Here is a 24,927-nt window from a genome sequence, read left to right on the forward strand (position 1 = left end):
CTTCAAGGTGACTGTGGTTCTTGAGAAAATTGTTTATCGGTTGCAGGCATTACTGGTTTTAAGAGTTTTCAAACCCCCTAGCAATGAAGGAACACAAGTAACAAATAGTGGTTGCATTTGCATTGAGTTTCAAAACTGTCGAGAGCAGAGGTTTCACTGTGAGCCTGACGGTTAATTCAACGATCAGAGGTGCAACGAAGACTAACTTCTACAAACTAGCTGAGAGTAGTGCCTAGTGCACTCAAAAAAACTTGACACGAAAGCTTATTATTTTGAAAAACATGAGGTAAGAAGTAGACAATTAAACATGCAGGAATAGGTCTTTAAAATTTCTGCTACAACAATGTGCTTGCTGTGTCAACACTAAGGGAAAACTACATTTGGGAAAGAAACTAGCATCCCTCTCCTCTGCAGTGAACATGGCACTATTCAAAATAGGCACCAGCTACGGCTTTACAGGGGTCACAGGTGCATTAACAGTAAAAACGGGAATCGAGGAACACCTACCATTCTTCCTCCTTGTGATTGACAAAGAACTCGTTAAGCTGTTGGCGCCTGAAGTCCATCTTGTACTCATTGTACTTGCGCACGGCTTCCTGGTCATCAATGCCATCGTCCTGAGAGCCAAGGAATTGCTTGAACGTCATCATAGGTGGCTGCGTAAGGCCTGCCTCGGGTTCCCTGCAGCAGCATTCCAACAGAGTTGCAGATGTTATTGTGCTTGCCCAAGTATGCTACAATCTCGTGCAATGGCTGCACTTAAGTAAAAGCAACACTCCTGAAGCCTTCACAAAAAAAGTATATGAGAAATATCTCTTAAATTTTACCCATCTAGAAGCTGCACCACCTTCACATGAAAAGCATCATGTTTCAAAGAAACAAGCAATAAACCCAAGCTTAGCAGTGCTGAGGCCTTTTGACATAACAGTGTCACATTGTGCAGAGAAACAGGTTGTCTTTCAGAATGAAACCTTTAAGGTAACTCCAGCGATTTTTCGATGTCCACTGACCTTAATAAAATTTTGAATACACATTCTTTTTTGCATTCTGATTATCTGTGCCAAGCGATATGACTGCGAGTCATTTAGTTTTCCTGAAAATGTATTTTAAAGATTGGTTGCGTGTTCTCGACTCATGCCCATGAATGTATGACTTTTTACTGGCCACCATGTGTTTGTGACATCAGAGTCTACACCGCCACTTCGCCCAGAAACGACGAAGCTGGCTCCTTTTTCTACGGGATGAGGACCAACAACCATCGTTTTGACAGACGTGATGACTGGTGCTTCTGCTCGTCATCACAGCACAATGCGTTGAGCTTGGGGGTTGCCAGCTGCCTCACGCGACGGTAGCGGGTCAAAAGCAAATAGCGATCCTTCAGCGCTCGTATCGTCACTTTCTAGTTCGAAAGAGCTGGAAAAGCTCCCCGTGTCGTCAGAAGACATCGTCAGCTTCGCTTTTTTGGCGTTAGCACCACGTGTACTGCGTGTTTACATTACGGTAGTGTAGGATCTGACATCGACTCATCGTAGACAGCACACGAAGCAGCTACCCATTTCAGTTTCAATACCTCGTTTATTGGTCATTTAAAAGTATTCATGAGTTTGTAAGCCAAACTGAACCACCCTACCAATGACAGGACTGTCAATGCCATTTGACAATATCCTAATATGGTTAAAAAAAAAAACGCCAGAGTTGCCTTTTAATGGGGAAAAGGCCCATATTTGCATCAAACAAGCACCTCAAGTTTTGCAAAGAGAAAAAAAGAAGGGGGGGGGGGGGGGAATGTGAGCTATTGCATGAGTATACCAGGTAAAGTCAATTAAATAGCAATATCTTTTGCACGGTGAATTTTTCTATGGATCCCATCAACATGTTTAAGTGTGTGAAGAGAATGTCTACAGCTCATACTCACAAGAGAATGGAGGCACAAAAGGAGAGGAAGCAAAAGAATTAGGACTAAAAAGGAACAGGAGGAGTGGATGAACACAACAAGGACAACTAAATACAAATGAGCGAAGCAGCACTGAACTGGACTAAATTTTAGTCTATGTCCCTGACCAGCAGAGCAGTGACAAGTTTTATGATGAGCGATTTCATGGCGAGTTTCTATAAGCCACCACTGCCACAAAGGGTGCCTGTAGTAGCCGTCTTTAGCTGGTTGAAGGAAAACTTTATTGTAATTCGAATATACGAGAAAACATAAGTCTGTTACGCGTAAACTCAAACACAAACCCCTAGTAAGAAATGCGAAGTTTTTTTACAGTGACAAATTGAACATGAGCAGCAGAAAATTGAGGATATAAAGGAACACGCTAGAGATAATGCAACCCCCCCCCAATATTTTCCTGATAAAAGTTCACTAATGGTACTTCCCTTAGCATTCCCCTCAAGGTTGTTTTGAACCCAAGAAAAGCAGGAAAGTGGCAAGGACTACTGGTACCATGGTGCCAACAGCAACGGTGCATATGCACTCTGAATGTGGTGAGATCAATCTATTCATATTCAGTATCATTAACCTGAAAGGGTAACTCATGTTTTAACCATACAAGTATGAAATCATACAAACACACGGCAAGGACGACAACCACAGGTCTCATGGCATGACAGTTGGGACTTTTCCCCAAGCACCTAGGACATCATGTGGCACAACATAGTGCGACAGTGGCAGTAGGGGGAGGTTGTCTGGCACCCCCAATAGTCCGATTTCACAAGTTCCGCTACACCACCCCTGCCGCAAAGGATGCCGGTATTAGTGGTCCTTAGTGGGTTGAATGGCAACTGTGGTATGCAGGTTCTGTACCATGAGAGACCCGCTTCGTCCTCGAGATCGTGAGGAACACAGGTGAGAATAAAAGGATGCTACAAAAGGAGTGGGGTTGAGGAGATGCGCCCCCCCCCCCCCTCCAACCACCCTCTAAAATTCAATGAAAGAACCCACCCCAATGGCACTCTCCTTGTCATTCCCCTCAATGTTGCCTTGAACCTAGGTACAGCAGGAAAGCAGCGAGGATTAGTACTGTCACCATGGCACTGGCAGAATGCTGCGCAAGTGCTTTGTATGTGGTGAAATCATTCTATTCCTTTATTAGCTCTCACCCTTCATGGGCAGAGGAAAATATAAGTCAAAGATAGTCAATGAAATTAACTTTTTACAGGTACTCGTGCTGCAAGCACTTGCGCGCAGTGTTTAACTTTTCTTTTTGTCTGTAGTTACCGCATACATCATCAGGGGCCACTATCATAATAGTATTGTACAGTAATACCTCGTTAACTCGAACTCGCATATCTCGAAAAATCGGCTAAGACAAAATTTTTTGCAGCACCGAACCATTTTCTATACGTTTCATGTATTTACTGCCCTTTATCTCGGAAGTGTTTTTGGGCCAAATTGCAGATATCTCAAAATCTTGACTGAGAGTGGAACAAAAAGCCAGACCATTTAACGAGCTTTGCTCAAGGCTGTCATGCCTACCACAAAGTGGACGCTTTCCCTGAACGTCAAGTCGGAACCTAGCGGCATAACAACATGACGTGCAACCATATGGCACATCATGCAACGTGAGAGACATGCACAGAGGCGGGCCCTGCAAAGTAGCACGCTTCATGCAGTTCGTTTTGTTTGCTTTATGCAACGCACATGATTTACCATCAAAAGTGTGATTTCCGTTTTAATTTTATTCTACACAACGCACGCAGCACAGACTTAGTCTACGCCACGCACGCGGCACGAGTACGTGCTATGCGAGCAGGATGTACCAGTGACAGGTGAATTTAATGTCGCCGAAATCGCTGGGATGGCTAAAAATGGAGTAAACGGTGAAGGCGACGAAGGACCTCGGGAGGTGCCGACTTAAGCCGAAACAAGGAACGTGCTTCGCTTGCCGTGAAATAAAGTTGAGTGCAGCAGCGAGAATGATCGGCTCGATGCGATATGTGAAACAGCTTGAGGACGCGAAGCAGACCAGTCTTATTCTTTCTGCACTAAGTAAAATGGCAGTGCAGCAAAACGGAGCTGGTTGATACCTCTGGTATGTTTTTATTTTTTCTTTGAAGCCTTTACGCACAGCCAGTTTAGAAGCTCTTGTCGAAAAGCTGGCCAGTAGCAGTGAATTTTTTAGAATGAACTCGATATTTCCGCAACATTGCTTATCTCCAAATTTTTTTCCCGGTTTTCACTACTTAAAGTTAACGAGGTATTACTGTATTTCAAAGAATGCATAGTACAATGCACAAAACGGCAGGCTCATTTTCATTCAGTCGGAGCACTTTCCAATGCACTATGTGCTCCTTCATGAGGTGCATTCGTGGTGCCAGACTGTATTCGTGGTGCAAGACTCGTGGTGCCCATAGATGGGTCTGAAACTCCCCTTGGGATGACTCCCAATTTACCTAAAATGTGCAATGAAAACTATAAACACTGTCTATCAAACAACTGCTGACCTGCTTTATCTTACATACAAATGCTCGCCTAATGAAGAGTTTCCTTCTTTCGAATCCATTGTAAGTCACCTGCCTGCCTGCAAATAACTGCAGAAGCCACACAAATTTTTCGGCTGCACTCTCAAACATACCTAATTAGAATAAATTTATTACTCTTTGTAGTTCAACCCTACCTTACGGTACATTCAATTTAAGATCGACAAAGTAAACACAGAATTTGTAGCTTGTTTTGCACTGACATCATTGCTGTGAGCGTGGCAGCACTAAATGTTTTTGCTCGAACGACCACTGTTCGATAGGCAGGTTGAAAACATTAGCAAAAGTAGCGACATGTCTTTTAAATGCAATCATGGCATAATGCAAATACAAGCAGTGACATGAAATGTTATTCCAACTTTACAGAACAATCAAATTGCATCAACAAAAGTAATGCTATGCAGCATCAGTATTGGGTGCTTGCCATATTTTTCCATATATAACCCACCCCCCCCACATATAACCCACACCCCCAATTACAACAGAAAAGAAAAAAAATCTGTGCATATAATCCGCGAAAATATCTGCATACAACACTAAAATCTGCAAAAACAGCTTCCATTGCAGATGCTTGACTCGTCCACGTCATATCTTCGGCCAGCAGCTCTGTACCCCCCGGTGATGCTGATAAAGATGGATTTACACAACAGACGTGATCGCGGACGAATCAGTCTCGTGACACGTGGCGTGAATTGAATCCCTTCACAGCTAGCATTCACATGACAAAGGATGACAACGCGGATGGCGCCACACTCGCATGAGCAAGGCAACAGAGCAAACACGTCCAAGCTGAAAATCCTAACGGTCCTACATATCACGAAGCACTTCGTGCAGACAAAGGGAGTCCGCGGGAATGCAGTTTGCTGGCACCGCGCGCACTATTCGCCAAGTGCTAAACGCAAAATGGCAATCCGTAAAGAGGAGAAGAGTGGTCAAACATGAGGAAGGGGTGAAGAAAGTTTCAACACAGGGGTGGGGTTCCCTAAGAGATAACCAAACATTTAATGGAGAACCTTGCCTTGATATGTGGCCACACCTCAAGGCGAAGTTTGCATACTATAACCCGCACCCTGACATTACTGCTAAGAAGAAGAAGAACGTAAACTTTATTATCAAATCGATAATATTTGAGTCCGGCGTATTTTTAGTGGGTCTGGGCACCCGCCGCGGACGCGGTTCCGAGACCTTGTCTCGAAGCGGCTTCCTCGGCTCGCTGGACGGCCCAGAGCTGTACTGTCAGGTTGGAGCTGAGCAGTGCGGTCTTCCAACGCACTGCTCAACTCTGCTAAAATTTTTAAATTTTTGGTGTGGGTTATACATGCGAAATACAGTATTTTGTAGTTGCTGGCAAGGTCTAACCATGCCGATTTTGACATTTGCAATACAGTAGAACCTTGCTACAACTGAGGCGCATCGGCCAAAAATACAAAAATACCTTAGTTTTATCCCAACATTTCTTATTAGCATACACACAGATATCAGCAAAAAAAGAAAAAGAATTGCAATCAGGTCTATGCGAAAAAAATGTAAGTGGTGTGCCTCCGACGGGCCAGCAAAGGGTCTTCCTGCAGATTTTAATGACCCGTCAACATCTTGCCATGCTGATATGGTGCACGGGAACAGCAATAAATTGCATACCCGCGCTCTGTGCCACCGTGCACATGCAACTGCGCAATTAATGTTAACGCATGAGATCAACACATTGGCTTACCCATTGTGGTCCAACCAAGTCAAGCTGCTGGCCAAAACATGCATACAGCTGAGACTTTTCAGACACAGTGGACCGCACGTGGATCTGTACTCCGCTACTATGGCTGTCAGTCTATAGGCTGTGTGTCTGATCTCACGCTCAATCACTGATAGGGTCTACGAGTCTGAACATATTGGCCGTGAGCTTCCTGCGATTACTTGTTACCAGCCACTCCACCAGGCACACCGCTTAGGCCGCCAGCCCTAACCAGCACCGCTTTGTCGTGATTCGGTTTCGTGCCAGTCAACATGGCAGCAACTTTATTCGTGGTGGCCATCTTTGCGGCATCCGAAGTTTCAGTTACTGCCATTATACATTCGTGCTAAGGGTTGGTGGCTGTGCCACATGAATTGTACCCTGGTCCAAAAAATCAGGCTTCTCAAAAATCAGTAATTGTATTTGACATTTTTCTGCAACCAGAAAAAAATCACAGCATATCCACGGGGTGAATGATGATGAGTGGGCGAAGCTCCGGAGAGAATAATCAGATCTCCCGCTTAAGGGGACGCTAGCACAAACGCGTTAGAAACGTGCAGTACTCTCTAGTAAGGGGGAGCAGCCACAGCGTCTTACGCAGCCATTTACACATGCCGGAACGTGCACCGCGTTTGCCGTCGCCATCACATGACTGCTGAGAGAGTATACCCCCCGTATTCATAAACGCTCCTCGACTTGAACTTGACTTGCCACCGCTTTGGGCAGCGCGTTCGAAACGCGTTGAAGGTAAGGCGGAGAGGCCACAGCGTCTTACCACCAGCTTCTTACACGGGCCGTAACGCGCTAGCACAAACGCGTTAGAAACGCGCTAGAAATGCGGCCTTTAGTTAACGTTGGATATTTATTGCCATCGTGGTGCGTGTGTCCATTTCCGCTTCGTGGCGTAGTGGGCTAACGCCGCGCGCTCGGAAGCGAGGGGTCCCTGGTTCGATTCCGCGCTACGGACACAACTTCGGAATTTTTTTTCTCATTTTTCTCAGACTGGTTACACACTACTGGTTACACACTACTGGTTACACACTACTGGTTACACACTACTGGTTACACACTACTACTACGACGACGGGGACGAACGGGTGCCGCTATAAGGAGCTTCGCCCCTAAAATATTAAGGCACAAGGCACAAGTTGCAATCAGCTACCGCAAGACAGGGGTAATTGGAGATTGCAGGGGGCGGCCTTCGTCCTGCAGTGGACATAAACAGGCTGATGATAATGATAAAATAAAAATTTGCTTCGCTGTAACTGATACCATGTTAGATCCTGCATTTTCGATTTAGTTTCAGCAGGAATATACTCCATTGAAATAAAGCATGACCATACCAAATTATATATTTACTTTGTTATATCGAGGTGTGACCTTGATATCAATTTTGCTAGTACCTGGTCCAATACAGAAAATACATAATGTATTTATTCGATTATAAGGCAAGGGTGCAGTTCGGGGACCCAAGAAAATAAAGCTGAAGTATGCTCACTGGTGCAAAATGACGATCATGAAATAGGGGGGAAAGAGAGCTTTCACCATGTGAAGTGCGAGTTATCTGCAAATTCTTCCTATAGCTGTGGCTTCACAGCAGGGCGGCGCGTGCTGCCATAATGCCACACTGTAAGGAGAAATTTGCAATGCCGTGAAGCCACACCTAAAGGCAAAATCCAGTGTAATTTGGGTGGTGACTGAGGCTAAGGATTCTGGGGAAAAGCCTCCCCTTATATTCGAATAAATATGGTATATAGGTTAACCACATACATATTTGCTCGAGTAAGAACACCGTTTACATGAACAAGTCATAATTTACTAAGAAGAGTTATTACATTTGTCTAGACAAGTGTTTACATACGAGGTCAAAGTTCCTCTTTACTTTTATTTCCACAGGCACAGTGTTCCAAGTTATAGCTCCAAAGAACTCTAATAATCATTCGCCGTAGACATTGCTGCAATAAGAAATATTAAAGTTGGTTACTTGCTTGCCTGGTGTTTGCCTGCGGGAAGTTAAATATGGTGTTAGGTAAGGGAAAGTTTGTGTAGAGTATTTTGTGAACTAAACAAACGATCTTATAATTTCTTAAAGCCATAAGAGAAAGGATACGAAGGACATTAAAAAGAATGCTACTAGAGTGATGAACAGAAGAATTTATTCTGAGGGTATGCTATTGCAACTGCATTAAAAGTTTTATGTATAGTCGAAACCCGCGATAACTAAATCCCACGACTATGAAATTCTCGTGACAACGAAATATTTTCACATCCTCGGCAAATGCCCATAGGATTCAATGCATTTCGTACCTCTCGAGAACGAAATGTTGCTAAACTGCAATCACGCAACGAAAATTGACAGGACGTTTCCCCACACATGTATGTTTTAGCTACTCACGCAAAGTCAGCAGACTACAAAATGCACTCAAATGCCGTTGCTTCACACTTAAATTGCATAAGGTACCACCACATTGCGCTTGCGTGGGTGCCGCCATCCTTGTTTACGAAAACGGCAGGAATCTGGAAGCAGCTGCACGCGCTGGAAGTTGTCAAGGCCACCGGGTTGCTTGTTTAGACTGCTATTTCTTTTTTTAACGTACAGCCGCATCGCCATCCACCTGTTATTGACAGATTCCGCCACCACACACCACCGAAGAACCGTTTAAGAAGCAGGACGTGTGCAAATCAGATGCCGACGCCAAGAAAACTACAGACAAAAAAGGTAGCTCCATGTCGCCTCCCCAAAGCAAATGTTTCTTGCTGTTTGTTTTTCACCTTCCTTATCGTGGACACCGTGACTGTATCGCTCGAGGTGGACACCTGAACTATGCCAAAGCGCAAGCATGCATAAATGACACCCTCCAGAAAGTGCAAAGTGTGACCATGTAGCACGCCCGCGGCGTATCCCCGCTAGTACGGAGGTTACATTTCGCCGCACGCGTAGTTAGTAACGGCCAGAGACGCACCTCCTTGCTAGGCGACACTTTCCTTCCCCCCCCCCCCCCCCCCCCCAAAGTGCCGTTTCAGGTTTTCCGGACCCACGAGCCGCGGCGTTCTTTGCGCCTTGTCGTCTGCTAGCCTACTGTCTTGGCTGCTGCTGTGAATGATACACTGAAATCTAAGAATCCCCAGATTTCGGAATATTAGTTCGTAGTACTGAGGCGTTGTTAACATGACAAGGAAACTGAATAATGACCGTTATTCTGAATTTTGGCAATAAGTTTTCAATTTGCTGACCATTTCTTTATTTGTACTGTGTTACTTCGAGATAACAAATTTCTTGCATCCCTGCCATTTCGTTATTGAGGGGTTCAACTGTACGTTAGGCCCCACATTTCACAACAAACAAAGGTGGCAATGAAAAAAAAAAAAAAAATAAGCAAAGCACGAGGAAAATATTGGCGGGCACAGGCCAGGGTATAACCACTGAAAGCTAGTTTCTTACAGACAACAGTAATTTCTTCTCTCCAATGGAAGCGACAGTCTAAAGCTACCCATTACTTTAAATATAACATTAAGCTCCCAAACCATGTAGACATATATATAGCACCTGATTTCTTAAGAAAAGTGGGCTGGGTCTTTTATGTATTGCACAATGGTGGCCAATTTCCCAAGGTCAGCATTGCCACAAGGACTTTAAAGTCAGCTTCGCCACAATATATCCGTGTTATGCGGTAAAGCATACAAACAGTTTTGGAATCGTGTTTGACTGCATTGTGCAGGCAATACTTCGCCCAATTTTCCGAAGAAAAAAAAAAAGAAGCTGCATGTTAGAATCGGGTAAACACTGTAATCATACATTGGTGAGCTACAGGTATTACTAGCGGTTAGTACCACTTTAAATATTTAAAAAACTAACATTAAAAATGTAATAGTCATTTCTGAATTAAAATACACGCACCAATAATGTTTGATATGGTTTTCATCCACTTACTTTTGATCTAATTGATGTGTATAAATACGAGGTCTCTTGAAAAGTATCCAACCTTTGGCCGAAGAAAACAAACTGGCATAACTGGAGCGTTGGAAACCTAATCACCCTCAAAGTAGTCTCCTTGGGACTCCACACACTTCTCCCAGCGGCGCTGCCATTGTTGGAAGCATTCCGAGAAGGCCCCCTCTTTCGGAATGGAGTTTAGCTCAGCTGTCGTTGCAGCCAAAATGTCCTCTCTTGTCTGAAATCGCGCTTCTTTCAATGGCCTCTTGATTTTGGGAAACAGCCAGAAGTCGCAGGGGGCCATGTCAGGAGAGTAAGGAGCCTGTTGAACTACAGGGGTCTGGTTTTTCGCCAAAAAAGTCTGAATCAAGTGCGAGGAATGTGCAGGAGCATTGTCGTGATGGATGCGCCAATTTCCTGTTGACCTCTTCATGGCCAAATCTTTGATCATAATGGAATGTGCAGAAAAAGTGCTGATGCCCACCTCTTCCGCAATTTCTCGGATAGTCACACGACGGTCCCGCATCACCACAGCGTTCACTTCAGCAATGACCTGGTCATTTCGGCATGTTGATGGCCGACCGGAGCGTGGCTCGCTCTCCACTGATGTGCGGCCGCCTTTAAACCGGTTGTACCACTCCTTAATCTGTGTGGCTGCTCATAGCATTGTCACTGAAAGCTGTCTAAATCTTCCGAATGGTTTCCACTTGGCTGTTGCCCAGTTTCTGGCAAAATTTGATGCAGTAGCGCTGCTCCAGTCGCTCCGCCATTTTCCTTGCAATGAAAAAATCGACAAGAGCACTGCGTCCCAGCGACTGACGCTATCGGCAGGCGGGAAAGAATGTGTGCATGCGCACGAAGGTTCAAGGTCAGCTGATGCAAGCGCACTTGTTACACATCCATCAGGTGTTCTAAAAAAAAAAAAAAAAAAAAAAAAGGTCGGATACTTTTCTAACCAGACCTCGTATATGAAGCATGCAATTTGTATGCGTGTATACAAATATATTCGTGTGTTGTATGAATATGTCTGCATAAGAAAAAAACACAGACGTGTAATGTATGTATGTTTAATGTGTAGACGTATTCTATGCAGTATGTCAATAATATATAGACATGAATAGACAGTGATACTGTTTTTGTTATGTATACAAGTGTAAAATGATTATGTTCTCTGTGTTTTTCTGTATTTTTCATGTGATGAAAGCATGACTGTATATATTCTTTTGCTTACACCGCTTACCAAGCTGTAAAATGTCAGAGGCCTTTGTCAGGCACTTATGCTTCTAGCCTCTGCCCCCTCTAGCAGGTTCTGTAATATGTTGAAAATAAAGATGAAATCCAAGAATTCAACTTCAAACTCTCCCTAGGGCTGGCCGAAAATAGGTGTTTTTGACGGGAGACATGTGTTCAACACTCTCACGGTTCTAAGGATGGGTGAATAGTGAATCTGAGGTTCGAAGCGAATAGTGATTTGGTCGAATAATTTCGAATCGAAGAGTTTGAATAGTATATATCACATATTACAGTAAAACCTAATTAATTCGAATTTCACGGGACCGCAAAAAAATGTCTAAATTAACCGAATGCCAAATTATCAGGGTATCCAGAAAACAATAAGCAAATGCTTACGTCAGCACGATTTTATTAGTGTAATAGATGAGCAAATCCTTTTGCTATTTTGTACAAAAGCAGTGTGGAAGCTGCAATTCTCGTCATCTCGTGACTGATTGGCTCTCGCAGCGACGATCAAGGCCTCGCGACTTCCTTCGCAGCACACTCGTATGCGCGCACATCCCGATTATTTTTTCGCCAGTAGGCTGACCACAAACAGATTGCACGTCCATTGTGATGTAGCCGGTGCTCTTCATCCTCGATAGCTTTGCACCGAGTCAAATCGAAACAACTGTTTGTCGCAACCGCAGCCGCTATCGACGCAATTATGAACGGCGACTTTGTGGTGCTTAAGGCACGCGGCCGACGCACGCACCGAGTCAGAACGAAACGACCGTTCGCTGCAACAACTGCAGACGAAATTGCGGTCGCTATCTATGCGATCATGGATGGCCACTACGCAGCTTTTGAGGCACGCGGCCGACGTGCGTACTGAGTCAAAACAAAACAACTTTTTACCGCAACCGCTGCGGAAGAAACCGCGACAGCTATCGACACGATCATGGATGGCGACCATGAAATCCCACGGCCAACGCGTTGTTATGCGTGTTAGGCACAAATAGGCACGAAGCGTTCTGTCGATGCTGTCATTCACATACAATTTCCGCTGATGACTATGGTGATGCAGACTACGCCGCTTCGATTCGGTTGTACGCTAGCGCAGTTTCTGCTCTTTTGCGTCGCACATTTCCGGCTCTTTAGAGCAAAAACGTATAGCCTTCAAGATTTATGGTTGATGTATGGCAGCCATGACGTGAAGCATAGCCTCAGAGATGTGTACCGGCCGTCCGTGGCTTCTGGCTGCCTATTTGGGAACGACGAATAATTCGAGAATATCAAATACCTGAATTCGAATCAAACAAATAATATTGAATTATTCAATCGAATATTCAATAATACCGAATATTCGCCCATCCCTACACTGTTCCCTAAGCTCCGCCGAGACAGATGGTGCCACTAAAGGGGTTGTGAACCTCACAAGGGGTCAGGGCCAGGTGAGTGTGTGCCAATTTTAGGATCAAAATAATGAAAAAGTGCAGTCCCACAAAAATACATAAGCGCCAGCTGGGACCTGTGGCCAGGATCGAATTACCCGAAGTTTACTGCCCCGTATTTTCCGGTCTATAAGTCGCACCTTTGTATAAGACACCAGTAATTTCTCTCCAATGGAAGTGACAGTTTGGAAGTGCCCTCAAAACGACAGTTTTTCCGGGAGGGGGGGGGGGGGGGAATTAAAATAATAACAAAAAAAAAAAGGTATATAAGTGGTGCATAAGACTCACCTGTCCGTTCGGTAAGCGATAAGCGAAACAGTGACGTTTCACTCCCTGAACGTGGGTTACGCGCAAGCGTATTGGTGCCATATATTTCCTACATAACTGCGACAGCGATGATACGGACACTCCGGGTGCATTTCTGCCCCCATGGTTGCCGCGATGATCCGTCCATCAAGATGAATTCCAATTAAAGTCCAAGGGCGATAACATTGTTCCCGTGCGCTGTATGCTGTATGTGCGAGTGAAAGCGTGCGATGGGGAGCCAAATCATGCACAAGGGAGGAAAGCAGTAAGGCAGTGCGTGAGGGAGGGGGGGACGGCTTGTGCTCTGGTAGCAACTGCGTAGTTCGCACAGTGGCGCGCCGTATCTTGACAGCGATCTGCAGATCAGACGACTTTGGGGTCGGTCGACTCGCGGTCAGCCTGCTGCCGCTTGCGTTGCTGCTTCGTTCTTATCGCACGGCGCTCGACAACTCGATCACTAGAAGAACCCGGTACCTTGATAGCGCGCAATTAAATCAACCAGCACGCTTCGCATGGCCATAACATCAAATCCGATTTTGACGGCAGTATTTCCTGAAAAAAGAAGTGTCAGCCCTTCCACTGGGGTGGAGATGGAAGACCAGCGAACCTGTACTATGTGGGAATTATGTATTTTAATTATGATTATTATGGTGTGATGGTGTAATTGGTTATTTTAAATATTAAAGAATGAGAAACATATATGATCCAGAGGTTTTCATTTATTTAGCGACCACAGTGACCCTGGCCTTATGGTCGCTATGGCACACCACCAAAGGGTGTACGGCAACGGTAGGCACGCTCTTCATAAACACGTCTATACATGTCCGGTGTGTTGTAGTTGGTACCATCGGTTCGTTCACACACGTCAACCTGAAGTGCTCGGGCATAAACGAAGTGAACCACTTTCCATGCGGGCGTGCAATGTCAACGTTGAAGTCACCCGTCATTACGATAGATGCTTCATCGTCGAACATCGCTGATCCAAAGAAATCCATCATGAATGCTTCAATGTCCTCTCTTGGGCGTCGCAGGTGGAACATACACGACGGTGACCACCGGACCATCGCACACCTTGACGGCACACGCGTCGACACAAGCGGAGACGATGGCATCGTTTGCCACCGGCACCTCGCATCGCTGGACTACACCAAGGAAATCATTCCGCGTGTAGATGGCAACACCTCCGGCGTGGCCGCCGATCACATTGCTGGCTCTGCTGTCGTTCGTGGTATTTTGGTCAACGACCTCTTGTTCAACTAGGGCTTCCGAACCACTGGACATACGTACGTTCTGCTGCGTATGCTCTTTCGCGGAGTTTGCGCGCCCATTCGCGCTTCTGGGCACGCAGTCGCTCGTTGCGTTGTTCCTCCGAACGAACGGCACGCGGCCAGGCCATCGTGAGTCATAAGGGCAACTGATAAGAGCGCTAGCGCGATGTCCACGTCACGGAACGGCTAAGCGCCGTTGTCGACACTGTTGGGGGAGAGGTGGGCGAAAGCCCGGAGAGTCTGTGGCACAGGCGGCAGAGGCCGGCAGGGCTGCACGCATGCGCCGCAGTGGGAGAGCAGGCAAACACACGCACAGTCATGGGTGGGTGCTGCCTATCTCTCCCCCGCCATCGGGCCGGCGCGTTGCGCCCTCCTCGCCTTCCTTCCAGTTATCAATGGCCCTGTCAATAAACGCATGCGGAGCAGCCGAAGGGGGAGAGGGAAAGCACGCGTGTCCGCAGCCGAGGCACGCCGCCTGCCTAGCCTCGCTAGATTCCCAGCAGGGCTCAACTGTAGTCGGGCGCAGCTTCCAGCAAGCTTGCCGTGCTAGCCCCGCAGCCGCGCCCAGCTCTACTCGGGGGGGAACGTGGCGCAAGAGAAGGTCGACTGGCGCAAGAGCAGAGATATAGCGGGGGCTCAGCTGGCTGGGAGGGAGGAGAGGCTGTACGCTCAAAAAGACGACGACGCTCGAGGCAATGCTGATGATAGTTTTTTTCTACACCCGGACACGATCCTCGGGGACTGAGCCCTTAACAGCTTCGCTGTAAAACGTACATGTAAGTTGCACCGTTCTATAAAACGCACTGATGAAAAATTCAGAAAAAAAAAAAATGTCTTATACACCGGAAAATACTGTATATCCTCCCCTACCAAAGTTCTCACTTATATAAGGCTGCATGTATGAGCCCTAGTATATACACTAAAGAGGAAGCATTAGCCCAAAGCCAACTGTTAGATTGTCTGAACTACACAAATATGTATGATGATGAAATTGTGACATTGTTGAAGGGGTTGAGACATCAAAGTTGTGGCTTGCGCATTCTTTGTTTCAAACGTTTCTTATTGCTCCAAGAAGCATGATACACGCTTGAAGATTCATATATTTTCGGTAAATAATTTATTATCACATTATTTATGTGAACGATTTTCGTTAGGTTTCTGGGCGTCGAGTTGGACAGTGATGTCACTGTCTAGGAAGCTTGGTAACGTGAGCCCACAAAGCTGTGATGCACGCATTGCTGCATCATCTGCTATCGCACACACAAAACCACGCCAACAGTTGTCACGGCTAGCTGCGGCTCACTGCACTCTAGACTCGAGGCTCTCTAGGCTTGCCCGGTGCTATGGGTCACCGCACATTGTCCGCCACTCTAATGTGGTATGCCGTCAATAAAACTTTCGTTATGCTTCGAACACAATGATGTCGGTGTCTATCGCATGAGCGATGGGCCTCGATCGCGAGAACGAGCATTTAGGCACTCTTTGGAAGCGAATTAAAATATATTTAAATCTTTGCTGTGTCCAACATTTCATGCTGAGTGTCCTTGCATACAGAGGAAGCCTACAGCAGGCTTTTTATAGACTCAAAATTTGGCGTCTCAACCCCTTTAACCCTTTGCGGTCCGAAAATTTTACCCACTTTCCCGCTGTTCCGGTCCGAAACTATTTTGCCAGTTTGTGGCGCCGCTAAGAAAATTACCAACTGTGGAAGAAAAACTCACAGGATATTTATTTTTTCTCTTGCATTCTGCAGGCAACTCCTCTACCGATATTTGAGCAGCGTGTGATACCGCTCGAAGCATTCTCCTGGGTGCAGGCCAGGGTTGTTACTGCAGGTTTTGCAGAAAAACACAGTTTCCCTCCTGCCTCCGTTTGTTTTTCGATCGCTACAAGCGGCACAGTCCTTGCTGCTTCGGCCTGGGAGCTTGTAGATGAAATGGCTCCTCCCATCTAGCCTTTCCTCGCACTCCTTCCGCGCAGACGGGCCTCGCTTTTTGGCTCTAGCCCTCACGTCACCCACCAGCTGTAGGATGAGGTTGCGGCGGTACTGCAGGTGGCGCTGTTCTTTCTCACCATGATTCTGCAGCTGTGTGCGCCTCAAAATAAAGCTATTGACAATGGAAACCCCTAGAAGCTTTCACTAAATGCACCACCGTAAAACGCACGCGGTGAAAATGTGGTCATGCTTCTCAGCGAACTGCGCAAACGTGCGGTTGCGCACGTAAGTGAGAACGCTCTGGTATCCAGAAGCCGTGCTGAACATTGTGCTGCACCCTAGTGCAAAGAGAAGTAAACTTCAACAAAGTTTATTGATCACTCAAGAGATGGCGCATCGTGCTTATTGCTGAGCGAACGTGCTGTTCCACGCGCAGGTGAGAACGCTCTGGTATCCAGAAGCCGTACTGAACATTGTGTTGCACCCTAGTGCAAAAAGAAGTAAACTTCAACAAACAAAGTTTATTTATCCCTCAAGAGATGGCGCATCATGCATACAAAGAATGCGCATGAATCGCAGTGAGAAAAACCGCGAAATTTAACCCCTGAACACCCTTGTCGGGCGGTGCCCGACAGCGAACCGCTACGGCCGTGTTGCGTTGTCGGGCCCTGCCCGCAGGGCCCGACAACGGACCGCAAAGGGTTAAAGGGACAAATTCCGTTAAAGTTCCATTCATCAATTACTGCCATTACTGCCCCCTCTATATGACCTAACAGTTGAAGTTTACACAACTGTGAGTTTATTTATTTCCATGTTAGGGTTGTAATCATGACGGCTTATTTATTTTTCATGCTTACAGCAACTTTTCTGGCCAAAAACAATTGTAACAATAATAATAAATAAATTGTTTGCAAAGTTGACAGCCTATAGCAGGAATCTGCTCCCAGCGCTGGCTTTTTATTATAGATGCAGCAAACCTCATCATAATCGGTTGAGCGGATGCCAAGCAAAATAGCTTTTCCCTTCCCATGCAGTAAATTTAGACGAGAACCCTTGAGGTAAAGCTTCCCCTCAAGAGTCGGTGCGTAGGTGACTTGGGTTACCTTTGTGGACCCCCAGCTTGGCCCATGCTGTGTCCGTAGCCACCGTGTTGCCCACCCATGTGCACCATGCCACCCATGTCCTGCGGGGGGCCACCCCAGGGACCGCCTGCGCCCGGGTGGTGGCCGCCCACCGGAAAGCCGCCACCGTCAAAGCCACCGTAACCACCTCGGTCATCCCTACAAAGACGGGCAGGTAGAAGCAAGTCTCAGGACTGCACCAGACTACGTGCAAGTCCCTGTGACGTGCATGCCTCATGACAACCCGATGCCAAGGCAGTGCAAGCACATTGAATGTTACAAGCAATAACGTTTGTCTCCTCAAGTTGGTTGCTCATCACATCTAAGTTATCAAATGCAGGAGAAGGTAGGCAGCTACAGTGAAAAGAACAAAATGTGTTGTGCAGAAATGAAGCTGCATTCTGGGGCAATCATTCTTGGGGACCCCCCGTTCAGAATGTCCTGTTTCACTGAAAAACAAGCGGAAGTGTAGTTTGGATGGATTTTGTACATGGAAATACTTTCCATCAGTGTTGTTTTCATATCCCGCAGTTTCACCACAGTGACAAGGGTTCGCTGATTGTTTTAGCGATTGATTTTAACGTCCCAAAGCCATATAAGGGCTACGAGAGACACCGTAGAGATGAACTTCAGATTTATTTTGACCACTTGTGGCTCTTTATACTGTGCACCGAAAGCTAAGTACATTTGTGTTTTCGCAGTCCACCCCCATCGGAACGTAGCCTGTGCAGACAGGAATCGAGCTTCCAACCTCATGCTAAGTGACGAAATGCCAAAGCCACAGAGAATTTTTTTTTTTGTTTTACATCTCAAAACCCCAATATAATTATGAGGCACACCGTAATAGGGGACCCTGAATTAATTTTGACCCCCTGAAGTTCTTTAACATGCATATAAAACTAAGTACACAAGCATTTTCTCATTCACCCTCATCGAAAAGCAGCCACCGTGGCTCAAACTCAGCAGCGCAATGCCATAGCCACTAAGCTGCTACAGCGGGGATGACAAGAGTGAAAGTATAGCAGGCTCTTTAGAGCTCTTGAAATGGTTAAATAGCCACTTTTCTGCAAACTGTGAACACATATTAGTCTCAACCACCAAAGTGATGCTACAGTAAAGAAATGCCTCAATGTCAAAGTTGAAATCTGTGTGGATTGTGGCGTGCACCGTTGCCTCTGTGCAGGTGTTTACCTATTCTGTTTCTGGTCCCTTCCTTTTTTACCTGCGGCTAGATGGAGCAACAGCCAAGCTGTCACTCATCTGCCACTCCGCCACGAATGGCCCAGTGGGTAGTTTAAACTGGCGAAAAGCAAGTGCAGAGGAGGCGTCTCCAGAACAGCACAAGGTGTGTACATGCTTTTTCTCTAGCCCACAAGCTGTTACAGGTATTGCTCGAACTTGAGCTTGTCTCGGTGCATTACACCTAGGCGAGCACATACCTTGTGTGGCTCCTTTCGGAATGCTAAGCCGAAGAACAGTACCTAGGGATTGCACGTGGCCATACCAGGCTGAGCCAAACTCCTCAGAGGTTAATGCTGACGAAGACTGCCCTACACTCTCGCAACCAGGCACTTTCGTCACCATAAGAATACGCAGCATAGTCACAGGGACCCATAGTCCCTCCGTGGTACAGTGTGGGTAGCCTTCCTCCAATGCTGATGTGAGCAATACTGTGTTTCTTGTGGCGCAGTGCTTATTACCCTTTGGAGGTTGAGTGTGAGTAGGCACAGATTTCCCGATCATGCAAAGCAACGCCTGACGGGTCCCTGTGACTCGCTAAGCCTGCACTGGCGGTGGTTGGTACTCTTGTGGGTATACAAGTCACCAAAAGTTCGAACTTTGGGTTTTCAATAAAACTGGGCCCGTGCTCAATACTTGAGAGAAATGTGGCAGCGCAGATGTGGTGACTTTAGTGGACTCACCACATTGCAGTGAGGCTTTACGTTGGACACCAAGTCACACAAAAATGAAAAGCAGGGAAATGACTGCTCCAGAATGCGACCCCTGAGCCATTCAGATAATGTGCTTACAACCATTATGCAAAGGCTATGCTAGAAAGCTTGCACACCAGTTGGTGCGAGAAAACCGTTTTATATTTCAATTATCTTCGCAGCACATGAGACCATGGCTGCCCATTTACAAACTATTGCAAGTCATACCTGCATTTGAAAAGTGTGTGCTGCATAGCCATCGAAGCTGGCCCACGTGTAATAGTCTGCAATCCTCAATTTAGTACCACCCCTTCCTGCTTAAAGCACGCTTAACGAAAATTAAAGCTACAGGTTAATGATCCATGCCAACACCATTCACACCAACACCAATTACATGCCTCTCTGCATGCACAATGCCAGCATTAGGCAACCAACAGCAGCTGACCAAAGTAACGACAAGCAGTAGACTTTCCCCGATATTTGACACAAAGTACCGGATAAAGTGCAGGATAAGTACAGGATAAAGTAGAAGAAGGAATTTTTTTATGCAATAGAGTAAGTAAGGCAAGGCATTTGGAAAGTATGTAGACAGCAGTTCTCCAATCCGATACACCCATGCAGCTGCAAAATGTGCTTATCAGCTGACAGGCTCACCAGTCTCGCCGCATCCGCTTCACAGGGGGGCTCATATCGTGCCTTGCTGGGCTGTAACGGTCACTTCGGCTCCTCCGTACATCATAGTCTCGATAATCACGGCGGCTGCAAGGTATGCCGCCACTGTTGATTTCACTTGCAATATTGCACATCAGTTTGCTGTACAAAATATGTTCCCATGCAGAAACAAAAGCACTTAGAGAACACAAGGCATGAAAATACAGTAAACAATTATTACAATGAAATAGCTTTATTGAAATTATTGTTTCATTCAAAGTATTTCGTGGTGCTGACTGCTGTCCATGCATTTTAGACAAGGGCCAATATAATGCAATGATTGTTTACATTCAATCACATTTATGTTATCCCTCACTCGGAACCAGCCGGTGCAAATGACAATGCAGGCAAAGTGATGCTCAGACTACTGAAAAAACAAGAAAAGGCAAAGAATTGGGATGGAATCTGTGAAAAGCTCAAGTCTCTCGCATTCCCTGATGTTTGTCTTCCCCGCGTGGCTCACACATCTCGCTGATGTTTGGCTTCCCCGCATGACATATTGAAATTGAAATTGTTTTTTTGCCATCCTGTACATTTACATACATATACGATGGTGTGGAGTAGGGGTTGTAGTTCCCAGCTATGAAGAGAGATGTTGTGAGTATTGAGATGTAAGCGCTGCCTGACAGCGCTTGCATCTTGGGTGCGGGAGGAACTTACTTCGTCCTTTTAAAAAGAAAACTAAATTCTGGGGTTTTACGTGCCGCAACCACGATCCGATTTTGAGGCATGCCGTAGTGGGAGCTCCGAATTAATAATGACCACCTGGGGTTCTTTAATGTGCCCCCAATGCACAGTACACTGGCGTTATTGCAATTCGCCCCCATTGAAATGCAGCTGCCGTGACCAGGATTTTATCCCGTGACCTCGTGCTTAGCAGCACGATTCTAAAGCCACTAAGCAACCACTGCGGGTTCTTCTTTATGGCTACGGGACGTCGATGCACATGGACTGGTCGAGTGTTCGTCAGTGCTCTCCGCGGGACTAACCCATGGTAGCCTTCCAGTTCAGCTTCAAAGCACGGCATCAGCACTGGCAAATACGATCGCTCGGACGAGCTTCCATTTGCGGGACTGCACCCGCCAATTACATGAGTGACGGTGTTTACATTGGGTGAACATTACTCACTCTGTATCCTTGCATGGTGAGTTAACCATAGTCAATTCCCCAGTATGTTCTATTCCTTTATGTATTTCAGCTAGCTGGCCTCAATGTACAAAAAAGAGAAATAAATGCCTTTTTGTGCTTGCGCAACTGTGTACTATGCCTTTTATTCCATTGAGCACTGGAAGCCACACGAATCTTTACATTACACCCCCCCCCCCCCCCCAAGTTTTTGCTGTACTTCACTTTAGTACAAAAAGCAAAGAAAGAAATCCACAAGGAGAGCCTTGTGAGACACACAAAATCTACAAGACAGATTGCAGGAAACTGGAAAAAAAAAAGTGCCTCTTTTTGGTGTGCAATAATATGCAGTCCTCTTGTCACCCCTGTGCAAAGTTTTGTTTCAAGATGAATTTTATAAGACCCACGCTAGTGGAATGTACTTGCTGCATCACTGTGGCTGCTTTAGGGTTTTTCTGCTTTTAATGAAATACTGATAATAACGAAGCCAATTTTCTGGCCCGACAACTCTGTTATAAGAAGAGTTTGCTGTATGTACACCTATGCAGTCCCAAACCAGCAGCCTGCAGGATAGAATCCAGTGTTCACCCAAAACGCTGAACTTGTAAAGAGGGCTTTTGTAAAAGTGCAGCAAATAATATCATCAGGAAGCACCAGTGCAAGAATATGTACTTGCCCACTCAAATGCCGTTGTGTATTGATATCACACTATACAAAAACTTGACTTCATATGTATTGACATTAAATGCTTAGTTAAAGGAAAGCAAGTTTTATGAAGCAAGGCAGTCTTGTAGAGAAAGAAAAATTGCACTGTAAGCATTTACTGACTGCTGGGAGAGGTAGATGCATGTAGACTGGCACTACATAAAAGCCAGGCAGATAATGTAACGAAAGCATTACCTTTTGCTGCTACTTTCATTTCTCTCTAAATTGACACTATCTGTGGACAAGCAAGAGTCAACTAAAGCAGGAGACTTGGCTTGTTGGTGTTCATTCACGCTGAGTGAAACTGAGGATGGCTGCTAACACAGAAGGGCAAACCACACAGATTGAGAAGGTCTGGTGTGTCCTTCGGTGTCAGTAGCCGTTCTCAGTTTCACTCAGCTAATTACAACATGAACATCTAAAGCTAATCATCTAACCAATTAGGGCAGAGACGTGGCTATCGAAAGCATGGGAGAAATATAGGAACCATTCGTAAATAATAAGCATGGGTAGACTAACTTGCTTATGTCTACAGAGGACCGCTACAACAAAGGAAAAAATCTCGGACAGTTCTGCATCTTTGACAGCGCTATTCATATGTTGGCTTTCTTTCTTTTTTTTTTCACTAGCACTTAGGATTTAGACACGCTCTATGAGCTATGTTGGCTCATTTTGGGTGGCTACCGTAAAGGTTAAGACTTAGAGATTGACTCCAACCAAATAAGGAAATTTACTAGCCCGACGCTTCGGAACCAATTCGGCTCCTTCTTCAGGGGGTATTCTTCGGAGGTGGCGGTGTGCCGCTTTTAAAAGGTCCATAACGAAGGAGAGGAAGGGGGAGAGAGCGTAAGGTGCGGAGACACTTGGCAGGGCACCTGCTCTAGACAGACACAATAGGTGGTGGCGGTGGGGGGGGTGGGGGGGTCTTTGGCGCATCGCTAGTCGGCTGGGTTGGGTTGACCGATGCTGGGCGCCCTTTAGTCGCGGGAATGCGTTGAGGAGAGACAGGGGGGGGGGGGGGGGGGGGACGAGTTGTTTTGGTGTTGCTGACCTAGAGCGGGGGGTCCTTTCTTCCCTTCGTGAACATACAAAGAAGGAAGAATGCCCTTCACGCGGTTTATATTACCCGCTGTGTTCTGAATGTGCCAAGACTCGAGTAGTAGCCGTTTTCGCCAGTTTGTCTCTGTTTGAAGGATTTCGGTTTCTTGGAAAGAAATCTTGTGGTCGGCGTCTTCGAAATGTTCGGCGACGGCGCTGCGTATTCGGTTGAATGTTCCGACGTCGTTTTCATGTTGTCTGATTCTTTCTTTTAGATTTTTGGTTTCCCCGATGTATGACGCCGGACAGTCGGCACAGCTGATTTTGTAGACGACGCCTTGAGCTTTTTCTTTTGGTGGACGGTCTTTTGGTTTAGGAATGAGGATATTCAAAGTGTTCATCGGTTTATGCGCGACTTTGAGGCCTTCTTTTTTCAATATTCGGCTGAGAGCTTTGCTGGTACCTTTGACGTATGGGATGGACACTCGTTTCTGTGGTCGAGGGGGAGTTAACGGTTGAAGGTCTCGTAGTTTGTTTTTTCTTTTTTGCTGTCAGGTTGTTTTTCGAATGAATTCCGTTGTATAGCCGTTCCTTTTGAGTTCGTTGAGAACCGTTCCCCTTTCTTTCTTTTGATCTGATTCCAATGTGCAATGAGTTTCGACTCTATTCAATAAAGAATTTACGACCGATGCCTTGTGGTTTGCCGGATGGTTGGATGCGAAGTGTAGGTAGCGGCCTGTGTGGGTTGGTTTTCGGTAGACTGAGAATTTTAGATTGCCGTTGGTTCGTGTAACTACTTGTACATCTAGTAATGGTAACGATCCGTTTTGTTCGCGCTCCGACGTGAACTGTATATCCGGGTCTATGGAATTTAAATGGCTCTGCAGGTTTTCGACTTGCGACTCCTTCACGATACAGAAGCAATCATCCATGTACCTGAGGAAAACTTGCAATCATCCATGTACCTGAGGAAAACTTTTGGCTTCGGGGAAAAAGTACTCAGAGCTCTGTCTTCGATATTTTCCATAGTTAGGTTAGCCATGGTGACGGAAACTGAGGCCCCCATGGGAGTTCCTTTCACCTGCTTGTAGTAGCTGCCTCGGAAGGTGAAGTAGGTATTTGATAGGCATAGCTCGAGAAGGCGGCAGATCTTGTCTACACTCGCAGATCTCGTCTACGTCGGGCTAGTAAATTTCCTTATTTGGTTGGAGTCAATCTCTAAGTCTTAATCAATTTTCCCAACCAGACAGGTAATTCTGTCGAAATGTTTAGCTTCAAGTCTACCGTAAAGGTGTACGGCCGAGCTGAAAATCGCTAGTGTGGTGGACAAGCCTCGAGATTTTTTGAATACCACGCATAGATTTCATGCACGCGTTTAAAAATACAGAAAAATTCAGGAGACAACGCCCAAGCTTACCGTTCTGGCCAATCGTCCCGTCCACGGCTGCGATCATCGCGGCCCCGTTCCTGGTAGTCACTCCGTTCCCTTCGGAACTTGTCCCTCCCACGCCGCCTGTCGTACTCGTCGTCGCTGTCTCCCATGTTCTGGGATAGGAGATGAAAAGTTACACTGCCGTTCTGAGTACACAGCTGCCTCGAGAGGATGCTGGCGTCGCAACATGGAACGGAACTAGTGGCCCATTCGTGAAACACACATACACATCTACATGCGCCTATGAGTTAAAGTCTCTCAAATTTCAAATTGAAAGAGCAGAAGGGAAGCTCGGCTTTTCGACTAAACTACCTAAATTTAAAATGTACGCTATAAGCACAATCGTAAGAAGTGGAACGGTGTTCGTTTCGGACTCGTCCGCAAGTCTTTCGCCGGAGCCATTTTTTTTTCCGCTATGGCTTGGTCGCGGACACAATGTGCCGCACAGGCATAGCACAGGTGCCACAAAGCTACGACCTGATCTATGCATTTCAGGATAGATACACATGTCAAGTTAATTCTAAACACTAAAACAACGCACACGCTGTC

At 46.1% G+C, this 24,927-nt stretch overlaps 1 protein-coding gene across 6 annotated transcripts in view; it reads right to left on the reverse strand.

Annotated features, from left to right (window-relative positions):
- Positions 1-24,927, reverse strand: part of LOC119460977 (serrate RNA effector molecule homolog) — a 110,990-nt gene that overhangs the window by 34,176 nt on the left and 51,887 nt on the right. For 4 of the 6 annotated variants that reach the window (XM_049672699.1, XM_037722140.2, XM_037722142.2 and 1 more), the window contains exons 2-5: positions 24,364-24,491; positions 20,022-20,126; positions 17,419-17,595; positions 508-681 (exon numbers count right to left, since the gene is read on the reverse strand). In XM_049672699.1, the coding sequence (XP_049528656.1) occupies positions 508-681; positions 17,419-17,595; positions 20,022-20,126; positions 24,364-24,491 (584 nt within the window). Of the gene's footprint in view, positions 1-507; positions 682-2,941; positions 2,987-17,418; positions 17,596-20,021; positions 20,127-24,363; positions 24,492-24,927 lie in introns of all 6 variants that reach the window. The other 2 variants (XM_037722144.2, XM_049672701.1) reach the window with 2 other exon arrangements.

This window comes from Dermacentor silvarum, chromosome 8, assembly GCF_013339745.2.
Source record: "Dermacentor silvarum isolate Dsil-2018 chromosome 8, BIME_Dsil_1.4, whole genome shotgun sequence".
In the NCBI taxonomy this organism is placed as follows: Eukaryota; Metazoa; Arthropoda; class Arachnida; order Ixodida; family Ixodidae; genus Dermacentor; species Dermacentor silvarum.